This window comes from Gobio gobio (assembly GCF_949357685.1).
Source record: "Gobio gobio genome assembly, chromosome: 10".
NCBI classification, from domain to species: Eukaryota; Metazoa; Chordata; class Actinopteri; order Cypriniformes; family Gobionidae; genus Gobio; species Gobio gobio.
The window spans coordinates 44,847,615-44,863,781 of record NC_137116.1 but is presented as its reverse complement, the minus strand read 5'-3'; the positions used below and the strand labels follow the sequence as shown (position 1 = coordinate 44,863,781).

At 40.4% G+C, this 16,167-nt stretch overlaps 1 protein-coding gene across 1 annotated transcript in view; it reads left to right on the top strand.

Annotated features, from left to right (window-relative positions):
- notch2 (notch receptor 2) overlaps nucleotides 1–15,770 on the top strand; it is a 61,529-nt gene extending 45,759 nt beyond the window's left edge. The window contains exons 16-34 of the mRNA XM_079827759.1: nucleotides 2,617–2,736; nucleotides 2,904–3,056; nucleotides 3,598–3,826; nucleotides 3,917–4,118; nucleotides 4,653–4,806; nucleotides 4,915–5,099; nucleotides 5,713–5,845; nucleotides 5,945–6,187; nucleotides 6,274–6,386; nucleotides 8,216–8,721; nucleotides 9,039–9,389; nucleotides 9,487–9,629; nucleotides 9,731–9,935; nucleotides 10,559–10,649; nucleotides 10,740–10,893; nucleotides 11,009–11,331; nucleotides 11,899–12,046; nucleotides 12,146–12,243; nucleotides 12,352–15,770. Of these exons, the coding sequence (XP_079683885.1) occupies nucleotides 2,617–2,736; nucleotides 2,904–3,056; nucleotides 3,598–3,826; nucleotides 3,917–4,118; nucleotides 4,653–4,806; nucleotides 4,915–5,099; nucleotides 5,713–5,845; nucleotides 5,945–6,187; nucleotides 6,274–6,386; nucleotides 8,216–8,721; nucleotides 9,039–9,389; nucleotides 9,487–9,629; nucleotides 9,731–9,935; nucleotides 10,559–10,649; nucleotides 10,740–10,893; nucleotides 11,009–11,331; nucleotides 11,899–12,046; nucleotides 12,146–12,243; nucleotides 12,352–13,743 (4,943 nt within the window). The 3' untranslated portion in view covers nucleotides 13,744–15,770. The remainder of the gene's footprint in view (nucleotides 1–2,616; nucleotides 2,737–2,903; nucleotides 3,057–3,597; nucleotides 3,827–3,916; nucleotides 4,119–4,652; nucleotides 4,807–4,914; nucleotides 5,100–5,712; nucleotides 5,846–5,944; nucleotides 6,188–6,273; nucleotides 6,387–8,215; nucleotides 8,722–9,038; nucleotides 9,390–9,486; nucleotides 9,630–9,730; nucleotides 9,936–10,558; nucleotides 10,650–10,739; nucleotides 10,894–11,008; nucleotides 11,332–11,898; nucleotides 12,047–12,145; nucleotides 12,244–12,351) is intronic.
- The last annotated feature ends 397 nt before the right edge of the window (nucleotides 15,771–16,167 follow it).

Below are 16,167 nucleotides of genomic sequence, written 5' to 3'. Positions count from 1 at the left end.
TTACACTATTGTTCAAAGGCTTGGGGTTGGTAAGATTGGTAACACTTTAGTTTAGGGTCCAATTCTCACTATTAACTAGTTGCTTATTAGCATGAATATTATTAGGATATTGGCTGTTAATTAGTACTTGTAAAGCCCATAATAATGCCTTATTCTGCATGCCCGTATTCTACATCCCTTTATCCTACCCAATACCTAAACTTAACAACTACCTTACTAACTATTAATAAGCAGTAATTAGGAGTTTATTAAGACAAAAGTCATAGTTAAAAGCTAGTTAATAGTGAGAATTGTACCCTAAATAGTGGAGCGGCTAAGTGATATAATCGTTCAGTTTATGATACAAGCGTGAAAATTGGCATGAGCAGTCTCCATGGGTCACTTGACAAGAAAATTGTCCGAGCCACTTGAAATTTCAAGATGGTGGCCGACACCTTAGTGGAGCAGTTAAGTGATATAGTGGTTTATTTGGTGATACAAGCATGAAAATTGGCATGAGCAGTCTCTGATGGTCACTAGACAATAAGCCACCCGCAGCTACTTGAAATTTCAAGATGGCGGCCATTTTTCAAGATGGCCAACACCTTAGTGGAGCAATTAGGCTTAAGATATAATTTAGTTGGTGATACAAGCATGTAAATTGCCTTGAGCTGTCTCAAAGGGTCATTTGACAAGAAACCGCCCACAGCAACATAACATTTCAAGATGGCGGCAATTTTTCTGGATTACTGCCGCCCGCCATGTGGATCTTTAAATGAGTTCCTCAAAAGACTTGTCAAGAGAGGTAGTTTGACTGTGTTTTTTCTGACTCCTCACCCATGACCTGTCCAGTTTGGTAAAGCCTGTCAGGAGTTGCCTCCCACCGGCATAGCTCTCAGGGTTCATTGAGGTACACAAGCTCCCCTACCACAACAAGGTAATAGTCTCAAGGGAGTTTTTTATTTATTTATTTTTTTTTTTATAACTAACAATTATTAAACATGTCAAATTAATACTGAGAGGTGGGGAAACAAAAATAAGATTAATAAATTAGCACAGTTGTGGTAATGAACGGACAGTGCACCAAACAAAAAATTGAGCAATGACTAATACTGAATGTTAATAAGAACAGATCCAGAGGCAACAGCGACTCTGGCTGACACAGCCATGGAACCATGACAAACAGAAAGTATCTCAAACAATACTAAGGAACTAAATTTAAATAATATATAAATAATATTCTTATGAAATAATTGAACATTTCTTGCAATGGTATCATAACCAGTACGATCGTGCTCTCTGTTGAATAAACTCGGATGAATGAGTTTTTCCTTGGTGTCCTGCTGACAAATGAAACATCTGTCCCAGTTAGTTTTCTCAACTGTTATGATGGCTTCTGCCATGACTGCAGCAAATGTATAGGCAGAGGCCGAGGGTTTATCCTTTTACCACCTTTTACCAAGCACTTTGATGTATGGGATACAACTAAGTTCATGCCTTAACCCTACACTTAGTCCGATCGTTCATCCAATGCCGTTTATATCCCGTGCGATCTGTACACCATCCGGTTAACTAAAACCCCATTAACCTTGGCTCGGCTCTCCCGCGCTGGCACAATCTGTCAATTCAGGTGCGGCTATCTAACTGTTTTGGGGTAGATTAGACAGCATTTGGGATACTAACTTTACAATTAGCTGACATTGAACACCACTCTGAGTTTAACAGCAGTGATATATCACCAGTGTGCCCTGGTAGTGCAGATATTCACTCTTGTCTAATCTATCTATAATCAACAAATCAACACAACTGTATTTTGATGCGTTAAATGTTGTTCTTTAGAATAATCTAAAACATATAAAATAAAATGACACCAAATTGTCCTTAATGAAAAATAACCAATACATTTCTATCGGAAAATTGATCTTTTGAGGATCCAGGGGTCGGCCATCTTGAAAATAGAAATTTCAAGTGGCTGAGAGTGTTTTCTTGTCAAGCAATCCTTAGAAACAGCTCAAGGCAATTTTCATGCTTGAATCACCAACTACATGATTTCTTAAGCCTAATTGCTCCACTAAGGTGGTGGCCATCTTGAAAAATGGCCGCCATCTTGAAATTTCAAGTGGCTCGGACAATTTTCTTGTCAAGTGACCTATGGAGACTGCTCATGCCAATTTTCACGCTTGTATCATAAACTGAACGATTCTGCCAAACATAAGCACTTAGCCGCTCCACTAAAACTAAATTATGACCATAAGATTTTTTCAATGTTTTTGAAAGACAGTTAAAACAATAATATTGTGAAATATTAGTACAGTTTTAAATAACTGTTTTCTGTTTTAATATATTTAAAAATTATTATTAATTAATCTGACGCACATGACGTGGATCTGACACACATCCGATGTCCTCTCAACTCTTTACGGTCATTTAAGACCTTATTTAACTCATTTAAGACTGTGCTTACGAGGATACTCGACAAAGTGGGCATTTTGGCATACTTTTGTGTGTTTTTGTCCGTTCAAGTGTGAAAGAGAAACTCAATGTGGCCAGCACGCTGTCTGTACAGGAAAAATGTTGGTACTGTTTTGAGAATCACTCCAACTGTATCCACAACTGACTGTAGTGCTTGATTCTCAGGGAGACACTGTGAGGACAAGTTGGTCCCCTGTGCAAATCAGCCCTGTCAGAGACGAGGGGTGTGTCAGCCATCCCCAGATTTCACCAGCTACACCTGCATTTGCCACAGCGGCTGGGAAGGTAAGTGCCTTAAGTTTGTGTGTAGGTTTGCTTTTATTCCTCAAGAGTGTCTTTGATGTTGAGACAACCACGTGTAACACCTTTTCCCTGATCAAATGACATGCCCATTAGTAGATGTAAATCTATCCAAAATGTCTAAAGGGTGTCTGTCTGGTATATGTGTGTAGGAGCCCAGTGCACGGAGGATGTAGATGAGTGCAAGAAGAGCCCGTGTCAGAATGGAGCTCACTGTGTGAACACAGTGGGCAGCTACCGTTGTGAGTGTCAGCCTGGATACAGTGGGGTCAACTGCCAGACCAACATTGATGACTGCAGCTCCAGTACGTGTCATTCCCACACAGATTCATGGCTGTCAATACAATAAATGAATAGACCCTTTTCACAGACTGTGATGACGCGTTTTAGTAAATCCTTCAGTTTTTTGTATTTTTTTTTTTAAATGTATGTACATTTCTAACACTAATACTTTGTATTATATTACTTTTGCATCAAATTACAAAAAACAAGTTCCCGCTGCTGTGAGGGTGTTTCTAATATTTGGAAAGTTGTGAAATCCCTATTGTGGAGTTTTTCTTTTGCTATTTGAGCAAATGGACACACAAAAAATATATTTAATGTATTCTCTCATTCACCGCTATAAAAGTTAACCCAACTATGATGACTTCCACTTCGGAGAAAAGTGAAAAGGGATTATTGGGATTCATCTAATGACCAGTTCAAGCAGAATAAAACAATGTAAAATTCAATAAATATGAATATTTTATTATCTTAATTTAACAAGTTGGCTTTGAAAGAACTAAAATTGTTTATTTGAAAAGACCAATCTATTTTAATCTCTTTAATTTTCACTCTGTTCTCCAGATCCATGCCGTAATGGTGGTACGTGTGTTGATAAAGTGGGGCGGTTCTTGTGCGAGTGCAGAGCTGGTTTCTATGGCGAGCGCTGTGAGGAGGAGGTGGACGAGTGCACCAGCAATCCCTGCTGGAATGGAGGCCAGTGCACAGACTACGTGAACAGCTACACATGCCAATGCCTGCCTGGCTATGACGGCATCAACTGTGAACGTGATATCCCAGATTGCACTGAGACGTAAGTTTTCCATATAAATGATATGGATAGTGTTTTATTGCATTTTATCATATCAATGCTTATTCATCCTCTCTCTCTATTATGCCATAGCTCTTGTCTGAACAATGGAACGTGCGTGGATGGAATTAATCGCTTCTCTTGCCGCTGTCGGTATGGTTTTTCGGGTCAGTTCTGCCAGTTCGAACTGAACGAGTGCGACTCTCATCCATGTAAAAATGGCGGCACATGCATAGATGGCCTGGGGACCTTCGACTGCACCTGCCCACTGATGTACAATGGAAAAACCTGCGAGGTACAAACGGTCCATTCAGTCTTAAGGCCCATTCAGACCAGGAACGATATCTATAAAGATAATTATATTAGCGTCCACACTGCAGTTTTGTCGTCTGCTGCTTTAAATACTCGAGCTCTTTAAAGCAGGATGGATTCTGATTGGCTGTCATCTTTTTTTTGTTCATCAGCTGGAAAAAATCAGTCTGAAAACGATTCCAACGATATCGTTTCTGTGCTGGTATAGTTGTGCTGTGAACTCTGCTATTCTTTAATATTGAAAATTATTTTTTTTAACTATATCTTTATTGTTATTTTTATAGTTATCGTCCTTGGTGTGAACTGACCTTTAGATTGTAAACACACACGATTGATTTAAGCCTATAATCTAGATTTAATTGCCATTAAATGATCTTTCAACTCTCACTAATACATAAAAGACACTCAAATGTAGTTATAAAATTATTCTTTTGCTGTGTTGAAATTTGGTTGCCAGTAAGTGATTGTTCTCCAATTATGTTGTCTGATTCACTTCTCTGGCTGTTTCATTTTGCAGTCGATGGTGAACGTGTGCAGTCAGATTAAGTGTCAGAACGGAGGTATGTGCATCCAGAAGGAGATGGATTGGAGATGCAGTTGTCAGCATGGCTGGACAGGCCTGTACTGTGACATCCCAAACATGTCATGCCAGGCTGTAGCCATTAGCAAGGGTGAGATATTAAACACTAGTCTAATGTTAGTCAAGCTCACTAATTTCACTCTAACTGTAATTGTGATAAGTATTTTGAATCCTTAATGTAAAATTGGATGTGCTCCAGGTGTGGCGGTGGACATGGTCTGTAAGCATGCAGGAATGTGTAAGGATAAAGACAACACACACCAGTGTATTTGTCAGAGAGGTTATATGGGCAGTTACTGTGAGAAGGAGGTGAACGAATGCCTCTCCAACCCCTGCAGAAACGGAGGGACCTGTGAGGACTACCAGGGTGGATATTACTGCAAGGTACAACTGATCTCTCTTGCTAACATTGATATATGCTATCATTCAAAAGTTTGCGGTCAGTAAAATGTGAAAAACTCAAAAATGAAAGACATTAATACTTTTATTCAGCAAGGACACATGACATTGATGAAAAGGGACATTTATAAAGACATTTTATAATTTTACAAAAGATTTCTATTTCAAATAACTTTCTATTCGTCTAAGAATCCTGAAAAAAATGAATCAAGGATTCCTTAAAAATATTAAGTGCGCAACTTTTTCAACATTGATAATAAGAAATGTTTCAAAAAAGTGCAAAATCAGCATGTTAGAATAATTTCTGAAGGCTCATGTGACACTGAAGACTAGAGTAATGGCTGCTGAAATGGGAATAAATACAATTTTAACACTTCGCATAGAAAACAATTATTTTAAATAAAACAATATTGTGAAATAATTTTGCATTGTATATTGATCAAATAAATGCATCCTTGGTGAGCATAAGAGACTTTTAAAAACATTAAAGCAACTTACTGACCCCAAACATTAAAATGGTTGTGTATATAGAAATAGTATAGAATAGATAGACAAATCTATTCATCTTCTATTATAAACCTCTCTCTTTCTCTATCAGTGCAAAGCAGGTTATCAGGGTGTGAACTGTGAATATGATGTTGATGAGTGCCAGTCGAATCCCTGTCGGAATGGAGGCACCTGCATCGATTTGATCAACCGCTTCTCCTGTGCGTGCCCTCCTGGCACCAAAGGTATAGACTGAAAGACTGATTCCTAATGCTGTACGTTTAGTGCACAGATGTATCACTGATATGCAAATTTCCCCTGACCACCTCCTCTCCGTTTTGCAGGTTTGCAGTGTGAAGTGGACGTGGATGAATGTGCCCCAGAGTTTGGCCCGCGCTGTAAGAACGGCGGCCAGTGTGTGGACGGTGTGGGGCGGTACACTTGCTCCTGCCCTCCTGGTTTCACTGGAGTGCATTGTGAGGGAGATGTGAATGAGTGTCGTTCTGGACCTTGCAACCCATCCGGCACCATCGACTGTGTGCCGTTGACCAATAACTATCAGTGCCGCTGTCGTCTAGGTTATACTGGTGAGGTTTCATTTTAGAGTCATAGATTAAGTCTTTGATTCTTGCAATGTTCTTATTTTTTACACTTTCTTGTGATCTCCTTATAGGGCAACGCTGTGAGTTAATGGTGGATCTGTGCCAGTCCAAGCCATGCCACAACAACGGCAGGTGTGCCATGAACATGAGTTTAGTACATGGATACAGCTGTGCCTGCCAACCCGTAAGTGCAATGTTCGTATTTATATGCATGTACACTACCATTCAAAAGTTTGGGGTCTGTAATATTATGCTATATATTTTTAAATGACATTAATTCCTGTGATGGCAAAGCGGAATTGTCAGCAGCAATTACTTCTTTGCCATATGATCATTAAGAAAATATTATAATATGCTGATTTGGTGCTCATTAAACATTTATGATTCTTATCAAGGTTGAAAACAAATTCTTTGATGAATAGAAAGTTCAAAATAATTTATTTGAAACAGAAATCTTACTGACCCCAAACCTTTGAACAGTATTGTATATGTGTGCATGTGCAATAAGACATTTTTTTCTGTACTACAGAGTATTTCAAAGCTGACTTTCTAGTCAGTGGGTCTAAATCACTACAACATTTTGGTTACACTTTATTTTAAGGTGTCTTTACAGTGTTACATTGTAACTTAGCTTTTATGTACTATTAATAGTAATATTAATTATAAACATGTATTCACTATAGGGTTAAGAACAGGGTTTAGTTTAGGATTAGTTGCATGTAATTATGCATAATTTACTGTTATTACTACAGTAAGTACATGTAACTTGTAACAAATTCACTGTAAAATAAAGTGTTAACAAATCTTTGTGTATTAACTTGATTCCTATTAGGGATGCACCAATATTAAAATTGTGACCGATACAGATTGCAAAATGGCCTTAAACAATTACTAAATAAACTGTTTTCTTATATATTTATATAATGCACGGATTGCTTCTGACAGAGCTGCACGTGCTCGCTGTGCCATCTGCGGGACACACTTAGCATGTTAGACAGGGTTCAATGCGGCAAACGCGAGTAAATGGAAGTGCTGTGTTTGAGTCGCTTATAATTTGCATTTGGCAGCGCAACATGCTCCAATCATCTTTCCAAATTCATAATGTCAACAAAGAGAAGCGTTAAGTTCTCCACGCGGTTTTCCACCAAAATAAAATCTCACTGGTTTAATGTTTGAAAGCTAAGAAATTAAGGCAGCCATCAATGTTTGTATTGTAATTTTACTTGTGTTCTGTAAAATAAAATAATAATGATAATAATAATTATTGTTGTTATTAATAATAAGGTTTTCCTTCTTTTTTGTCCTTAACTGATCACATGACTGATTATAAAATACTAATACAATTGTTTTAAATGTTATGACAACATTGTAATGCACACTATTAAAATGTTGAGATTTGCTAAAAATTACAGTTAACACTATTGTTAAATGATTAGTGTTTTTAAAGATTAACTTTAAGTAAGCGTTGGATGACGCAATCTAAATGTAAAAATAGAGAAAATGAGCATGCACAATTAAATGTCCAATACTGGCCAAAATTACTACATTTTTTTTTTTTTTACTGTAATATCAGACAATAACCGCTATCATACTGAAGCATTCCCTAATTTCGGTAAATACATAAAGCCTCTATCTAATTTTCACAAACTGCTCCCTGAGAGGTGGATGAGAGTATCTGAATGACTAATGTGTCTCTCTAATGTGTGCTTTCCGACATTTCTCTTACAACCTTTACCGGCTGCATTTGCTTTGCTTGACTCTGCTTCGCTTTGAGTGAAAATGTTTCCTTTTCTCAAGGCTGCTTGTTCTCTCCTTACTCTCATGCTTGCACTAAAGACTAAGGCTGCATAAATCAGGTACGAAGTGAAACACTTGATTCCCTCTTTTAACTAATATTTTACTCTCTTTTCACTCACTGTTGCTGTCTTACTGGCCTGCAGTCATTTAGTTGTAAAGTAGCGCTGTGATTTGTTTTATTTTTGAAATCTGACGCCCTCTCTGTGGCTCTTTCAGGGTTACACTGGCTTCAACTGTGGCAATTATGAGATGTTCCCCTGTGCCCGTTTGCGCTGTCAGAATGGCGGACAGTGTGTGGAGATAAAGGGTCGCCCGCAGTGCCGCTGTTTAACAGGTTTTACTGGACCTCACTGCGAGAGCAACACAAACCGTTGCTTGTGCCATAACGGTGGCACCTGTATGCCAGATGATTTTAACCGCTGCCGGTGTCCACCCGGCTTCAGTGGGCCGACCTGTCAAACGATTGAACCTTCCTGCCCTTATTTGGAGTGTGAACTGCGGGCGGGAGACAAAGTATGTGACCCGCAATGTAAGAGCCCAGAGTGCGAGTGGGATGGAGGCGACTGTACGCTCCATTGGGACAATCCCTGGAAGAACTGCCGAACATCAGAACCCTGCTGGGACTTATTCCGTAACGGCCGCTGTGACCCACAGTGCAACAATGCAGGTTGTCTCTTCGACAACTTTGAATGCCAGAATCATACATCGGCAAACGGTTGCAAGTATGTGTCCCAGTGTAAATCTCACTTTTTTCTTTGGGAAAAATGCAAAGATAATGCTTGAATATTTTTTTTTAACAAGTTATATGTTTGAATATTACAGTTTTTACTGTATTTTTGATTAAATACTTAACTGACCCTAAAACTTAATCACCACAATTATGATTATTACATATTTACATTGTATATATAATAGTATATTATATAATATATTATATATATATATTATACTCTCTGCACAGTGACACAATAAAAGATGAATCCAGTCTAATTATTTCTAACTCCCTTCTATCTCTCTCTTTACCCTAATTCCTCTATAGATATGATAAATACTGTGCAGATCATTACGCCAATGGTCATTGTAACCAGGGCTGCAACACAGAAGCCTGTGGCTGGGACGGTCTGGACTGTGCCACAGACACTCCTGCCAAGCTAGCTAATGGCACACTGGTGATTGTGGTGCTGTTGCAGCCTGAGGAGCTTCTGGGTGACCTTAAGGGTTTCTTGCGCTCTTTGGGGATGCTCCTGCACACCAACCTGCGACTAAAGCTGGATAAGCAAAATAGACCTATGGTGTACCCATACTATGGAACTGAGCAGAGTGAAATTCAAAACGGTATCGCCGCTATGAAGCAACGTGGAAAACGAGAGCTGCAGAAGGAGGTTATTGGGTATGTTCCTCGCTCAAAAATGAAAATACTGTCTTTACCCTAATGTTGTGGATTTTTTTTATAAATTGACTTGATCTTGGATGTCTCCATGGTTTAGATCAACGGTTCACCTGGAGATTGACAATCGACTGTGTTCTCAGCACTCGGAAGAATGCATCTCCAGTGCAGACCAGGCTGCGGCCTTCATAGCTGCCAAGTCCCTGACATGGGAGCTGCCGTATCCTGTCTACTCCGTGAGCAGTAAGTGAACTAACAAAACAGAGCTACAGCAAAATGCAATTGTAGTTTTCACTATGTTGTTCTCTGTTTAAAATCTTTGTTACCAACCTCTTCCACCTCAGGCCGTGTGGATCCAGATCCCACTAAGCCTCCTCTCCTGTACCTGGTTGGCGTGGCTGCAGCTATCATACTGCTCATTTTGGTGCTGGGTGTGTTGGCTGCCAAGCGTAAACGCAAGAATGGGTTTTTATGGCTTCCTGACGGCTTTCTAGCAAAGAATGACAGCAAACGGAGAGAGCCAGTGGGACAGGATGATTTTGGCATGAAGTAAGTGTGTGCCTGAACTCCATAATGATCTCAGATCCGCTGCCTTCAAGTCCTCTTGGGAAGCTCCTAATTCATAAGTTGGAAGTTTTTATGATATGTTAGTGTGCGTTCAGTGTGCGGCAATTTTTTATATATATATATATATATATATATATATCTTTGTTTTCAATGAATGACAAGTACTTTTTTTAGCACTAATGTGTAACTTAAGCTTTATGGATTGTATTGTTCTTGTACCGCCACAGAGAATTATAGGAAATGTATGTTGTTTATTTATCAAAATCACAGTTTTCCCACTAAACTGCATACTTGTGCATTTATATTGTAAATACGATAATTCTGACAGTTGGTTTCAATTAAATGGGCACATTAGGCAAGTTCATATCTTTCTCTTTCATTTAATTTACTATACAGTCTTAAATCACGTACTGTCTGAGTAGGTACTACATTTGAATTTGAACTTGAGTCGCGACTGTTAAAAAAGTATGTTCTATATAGTATGATATGGGTGGTATGAATGAAATTCGGATGTACTACATCCGCCATGTTGTTACTGTCAAGTGACCTACCAGCATCAGTTGCTTCACTTTTTCACTTTTTCTCTCTCCTCCACTTTCTCTCAGGAACATACAGAAGCCACATGATGGAGGGTTGATGGATGGCAGTTCTTCCCATCATTGGTCAGAGGAGGATCATCTACCTAAAAAATCCAGGGTAAGAGACGGTATCCCCACTGCCCTCAAGATCACGGTAACAGATCTCTTTATTTATGATCCATCTAAATGCATCCCTCCAAACACACAGATGGAGGATAAGCCATTGCTTCCTGTCGGAGTGGATGGAGGAGTGGACAGGAGAGAGTGGACCCTGCAGCATCACAAAGCCGCTGACATCACACTTACTCCCCCTCAGGCAGACATAGATATGGACAGCCTGGACGTCAATGTTAAAGGACCAGGTTAATAGAACAAGATTCTTTCTTGCTTACAATCTGGGTAGATGAGGAAAGAAGATTTTCGCCCTTTTGTTTTCTTTTTAAAAGTTTTACTATGTATTCTCTTTCATGCTTATAGATGGTTTCACTCCTCTCATGCTGGCATCTCTACGAAATGGCAGCAGCCCCGATTGTGGCAGCATGCTGGCAGAGGAGGAAGAGGAAAGTGGCGCTGACGAGCCTGGTACAAACGTCATTACCGACTTGATTGGCCAGGGTGCGTCACTCAATGCCCAGACTGATCGCACCGGAGAGACAGCACTTCACCTCGCTGCACGATATGCCCGAGCAGATGCTGCCAAAAGACTGTTGGATGCTGGTGCTGATGCCAATGCTCATGATAACATGGGCCGCACCCCTCTCCATGCGGCCGTGGCAGCAGATGCCCAAGGAGTCTTCCAGGTAAGGGAATGTGCTTCTACACACATGCCCTGCTAAGCCTAACTTCATAATTAATTGCAGGGTTTCCACACTCATGGAAAACCTGAAAATAAAATATTTTATTGCCAGAAAATACTCTTTAATATTGAATAATAATTATTTTAGATATAATAGATACTGTAAAACAGTATTATTTATTTTAACATTACTATTTATAGCAGTAATTATTTGTTTCATTGTAATGTAGATGAAAAAACATCAGTCTGCTTTTACTTTGGAAATTATCATATTTCAGTATTTTTCAAGTAAAATGTGTATATTATAATAAATTGTAATCCCCCCCCCCCCCCCCCCCACTGTGGTCCCAATTTTTTTAAGAATATTGTGATGAAACTGTTTGTTTGATTGTTGATCGTAACTCCTACTGTAGTTGTTTCCTGAATTACATCATGCATCATGTAAGAATATATTTGCACAGCTAGTGTAATATGCAGTTACAAAACTTTATACTCAGGGTTTGTGGGGAAAAATGTTTTTTCAGAATTTTTGTGTGCACATACCAATCATTACTGTTATGTGTTACTCTAGATTCTCATCCGAAACCGTGCCACGGATCTTGATGCTCGTATGAATGATGGCACCACACCACTCATCCTGGCAGCCAGACTGGCAGTGGAGGGTATGGTGGAGGAGCTGGTGCACTGTCATGCAGATGTCAATGCAGTGGATGACCATGGTAAGATCAGAGTAAAGCACTTTGTTAATAAATGGAAAGGAAATCAATTCTGGAAATAAAACGCCCTGTTTAATTCTGTCATGCTCATCTCATCCACAGGCAAGTCGGCTTTGCACTGGGCCGCCGCTGTCAATAATGTAGAAGCCACTCTGGCGCTACTGAAGAATGGAGCCAATCGAGACATGCAGGACAACAAGGTACTCTTCCATGACAATTTGTTCATGTGCATGTTTAATCACTTTTAAAACACACCAATGTTTTGAGTCTCAGCCAAACACTTCAGTTTTGTTTGTTCTGTGATGTAGGAGGAGACCCCCTTGTTCCTGGCTGCCAGAGAGGGCAGCTTTGAAGCGGCTCAAGTTCTCCTAGACCATTATTCAAATCGTGATATCACCGACCATCTTGACCGCCTGCCTCGTGATACTGCGCAAGAACGAATGCATCATGACATAGTGCGTCTGTTGGACCAGTACAACTTGGTGCACAGCCCACACTCTGGGCCTAATCACGTGGGCAATGGTGGAGGACACTCCTCGATGGTCTGTGGAGCAAATGGATTCATCATCGGCATGCGTCCAGGACCGCAGGGCAAAAAGAATCGCAGAGCCGGAGGAAAAGCAAGTGCTGTTGCATCCGGGACAGCCAAAGATCTGAAGGAAATGAAGGCCAAGAGGCGGAAGAAGCCGGCCGGAGGAGAGGGGCCGAGTGTGGTGGCGGTGCCCGGAGCTGGAGGAAATGTCACCAAAGCAGCCAGCGGTCTCTCAGAGAGCTCGGTCACCATGTCACCTGTGGATTCCCTGGAGTCTCCACACTCGTACGCAGGAGAGGCCGTGGCCGCCTCCAGCACAGCAAATTCTCCTCCTCTGCTAAACAGCCCATCAACGAGGCCCATGTTGCCCCCTGTAAGTCATATGTTGGGCCAGCAGCAAAGCTGGGTCGGTCTGGCCAAACACGGCTACAATAACCACATGTTTAGCATCATGTCGCCCCACCAGATGAGCGCAGGCCACAACAGCATGCAGCAGCACCACAGCCCAGGCATGCTCACCCCAATGAATGTCACCATGAGCCGTGAACAGCTGCCGCCCATTGTCACCTTCCAGATGATGGCGACAGGCAGCGGGCAGAGCCTCCTTAAGCAGGCGCAGCAGGGGCAGATACAGGCACAGGGGCAAAATCAGACGCAAGGTCAGCACCTGCACTGCAACCAGGGTATGATGTTCCCCATTCCTGATGTGGGAATGCAGCACGGCCTGTCGCACAACCTTCCCCACCCCCACGGTCACAACCACGCTCTTCCTCATGGGCTGCCAGAGAGCCAGGCACGGCAGGTGGCATCCTATCAGCCACGTCAGAGCCCCGTGGATAAATATCCCACGCCACCTTCCCAGCACAGCTACGCCACCGGCTCTGAGGGAACCACCCCCGGTCATCCCGCACACAACCCCAGCGAACACCCCTACCTCACCCCCTCGCCCGAATCGCCTGACCCCTGGTCCTCTTCGTCCCCCCACTCCAACTCAGACTGGTCCGATGTCACCACAAGCCCCACCCCTCTAGGAAACCCCCGCACACTGCCTCCTTCCTGCCACACACACATTCCCGAACAAGCCCAGCTGCAGCCCCCGTCACAGGCTGTGCAGCCGACGCAGTCCCAGCAGTCCCAGCAGTCCCAGCGCAGCAGTGTGTACGCGTAGGAACTCGGAACTTTTGAGAGTTTAATTGCACGGCCGTTTTGATTCTCTCTCTTAAGCTGTCAAGGGAGTGGCCAACTATCCTTCTCTCCACCCTCCAAGCCTTTGCTACGCTCTGCATGTTGACTGTGAAGTTTGCGTATCGTAAATTCCTACTAGCCTGAATATTTTATCTCACAGGAGCCCAGAACTAAACAGAGAAACAGCTTTAACAACTCGGGAATTCTGTTTACGGCCATCTACGACCTGAGGCCCTTTTACCAATGGACAATTACACTGCCAAGCTAAGGAGTCGGTTATTGTTATTCAAATTCTAGTCAAACCTGAAGGACATTTGATCACTTAATCTACCATTTTTCTTTAATCATTGTTGTGGATGATAAAGTCAGATATGCTTAGTTGGTACCAACCTTAAAAGGATAGTTCACCAAAAGTGAAGAATTACCCACCCTCGTGTCGCTCCAAACCTTTGTGATTTTCTTCTGTGGAACACAAAATGAGATATTTTTTTTTGTTTTTTTACATTTACAATAAAAGTCAAAGTGGTTAAAGGTAATCAAAACCACCCATTATTGTATAAAGAGAAAATGAGTTGAAACATTCTTCGAAATAGAATAGAATGACATCAGGGTGCGTGAATAATGACGTTTTTGCGTAAACTATCCTTTTAACTGATCATTTAAATACTATTTTTATATAATGGGTCAGCTTTCATGTGTTCTCAGTTTTTGTTTAGATCATGAAATGTTTCTTTAATAAATTGGCGGTACTTGTTTATTTTTTGTTATTGGTAGCAAACTCATGCCCACATACATCTCATTCATTCATGTGTGGTTCAGAGCTAAACTGTGGTGTAAATAGTTTAATGTTACTTTTTTTTAAATCTATTTCTATGTTGTCTGTTACGGTTTATCCTCTGGCTTGCCAATGTTTAAGGAGGTGTGTAAATATGAACGGGTTCTTTTCAAATGGTATGCAGTATTCAGTGGCCACACAAACATGACAGAGGTTCGAAGAGGAATTCCAGCAGCCATCGTCGAGCCGATTGAGCCTTTCGGAAAGGTTTAGACAAATAATATTATCAGTGCCTTTTTACAACATATTTGTAACCTTTGTTACTATTTTATTTGTTTTGTTCTGCTTTTTTGTTACTATATATTAATATTCTAAGCAGTTTCTGAAGTTTTGAAGATGTACCTTTTATTTACACGAGCTTTGAATATATGTCGTGTATTTTCTTTCTTAATTTCAATCAGCCTGTCTGTGCAACCGTTTCAATCATAGAAATCATACTTTATACAATCTAAATGTACTGTTCACTTTTTGTGTTTTGAGCAAAGCTTTATATAAACCGATTAGTACAATCACATACTTTTTCTGTGTTTTGCACAATAAAGCCCCTGGGTCTCTTAAATGCCAAATAAACACTCATAATAGTATTTAAAAATGCATGCATACATTAGCCAGAGTGGTGATAAAATACTGTCTTATGAACTTCCAGTATGGTGTATTTGTTCAGATGGGTGGATCAGTAATATTGTGTGTGCTCAAGGTCAATATTAAGAGAGTCTGCTTATGCAAATAGAAACATTACTATACTATAGGCTCCATATGGCATGTTCATTTTGCCACAGTTGATATCCTGTAGCACTTAAGGGGTCTTCAACAGTATGATCTTTATTATTTAGTGTACTGAAATCTAAGGAATTGAAAGGGTATTATTCCACCGAATAAAGATCAAAGCAAGGCTTTTGGAGCATCGTATTTTCACCCAAATGTTATGCAAAGCTATTTTTATATGTGCTGTATATAATTTTATGCTTTTGGGTTTTTTTATGCCTATTGTACTTTCTTTTCCTCTCCGCCAAATATATGCATACAGTATGCTAGAATGAAGTAAATGTTTCGTCTTAGTGTTTTGTAGATTAAAATTTGTGCTTTGAAGAACAAAAGCCTGTGTATTGATAATCCAAGACAATTGATGATTAAAATAGAGATGAAACAAATAAAGGAAAACCTTTACAAATTGATCTAGCTCAATGAGTTCCTTTCTGCCGCTGCTGGTACACACTAACAAACGCAACCAAACATCCCATCAATCTGACTGTCCCATTCTTTTTTACTATCCATCCATCATCTATCTATCTATATACATGTATCTGTCCATCTGATCTATCATTCAGTCTGTCTTTATGTCTGTCTGTCTCTATCTATCTATATAGTATATACATGTATCTGTCTATGGATCTATCATTCAGTCTGTCTATATGTCTGTCTGTCTCCATCTATCTATATATCTATATGTACAGTATATACATGGATCTGTCTATCTGGATCTATCATTCAGTCTGTCTGTCTGTCTGTCTGTCTCTATCTATCTCATCCATCCATCACTATCTATATACATGTATCTGTCCATCTGATCTA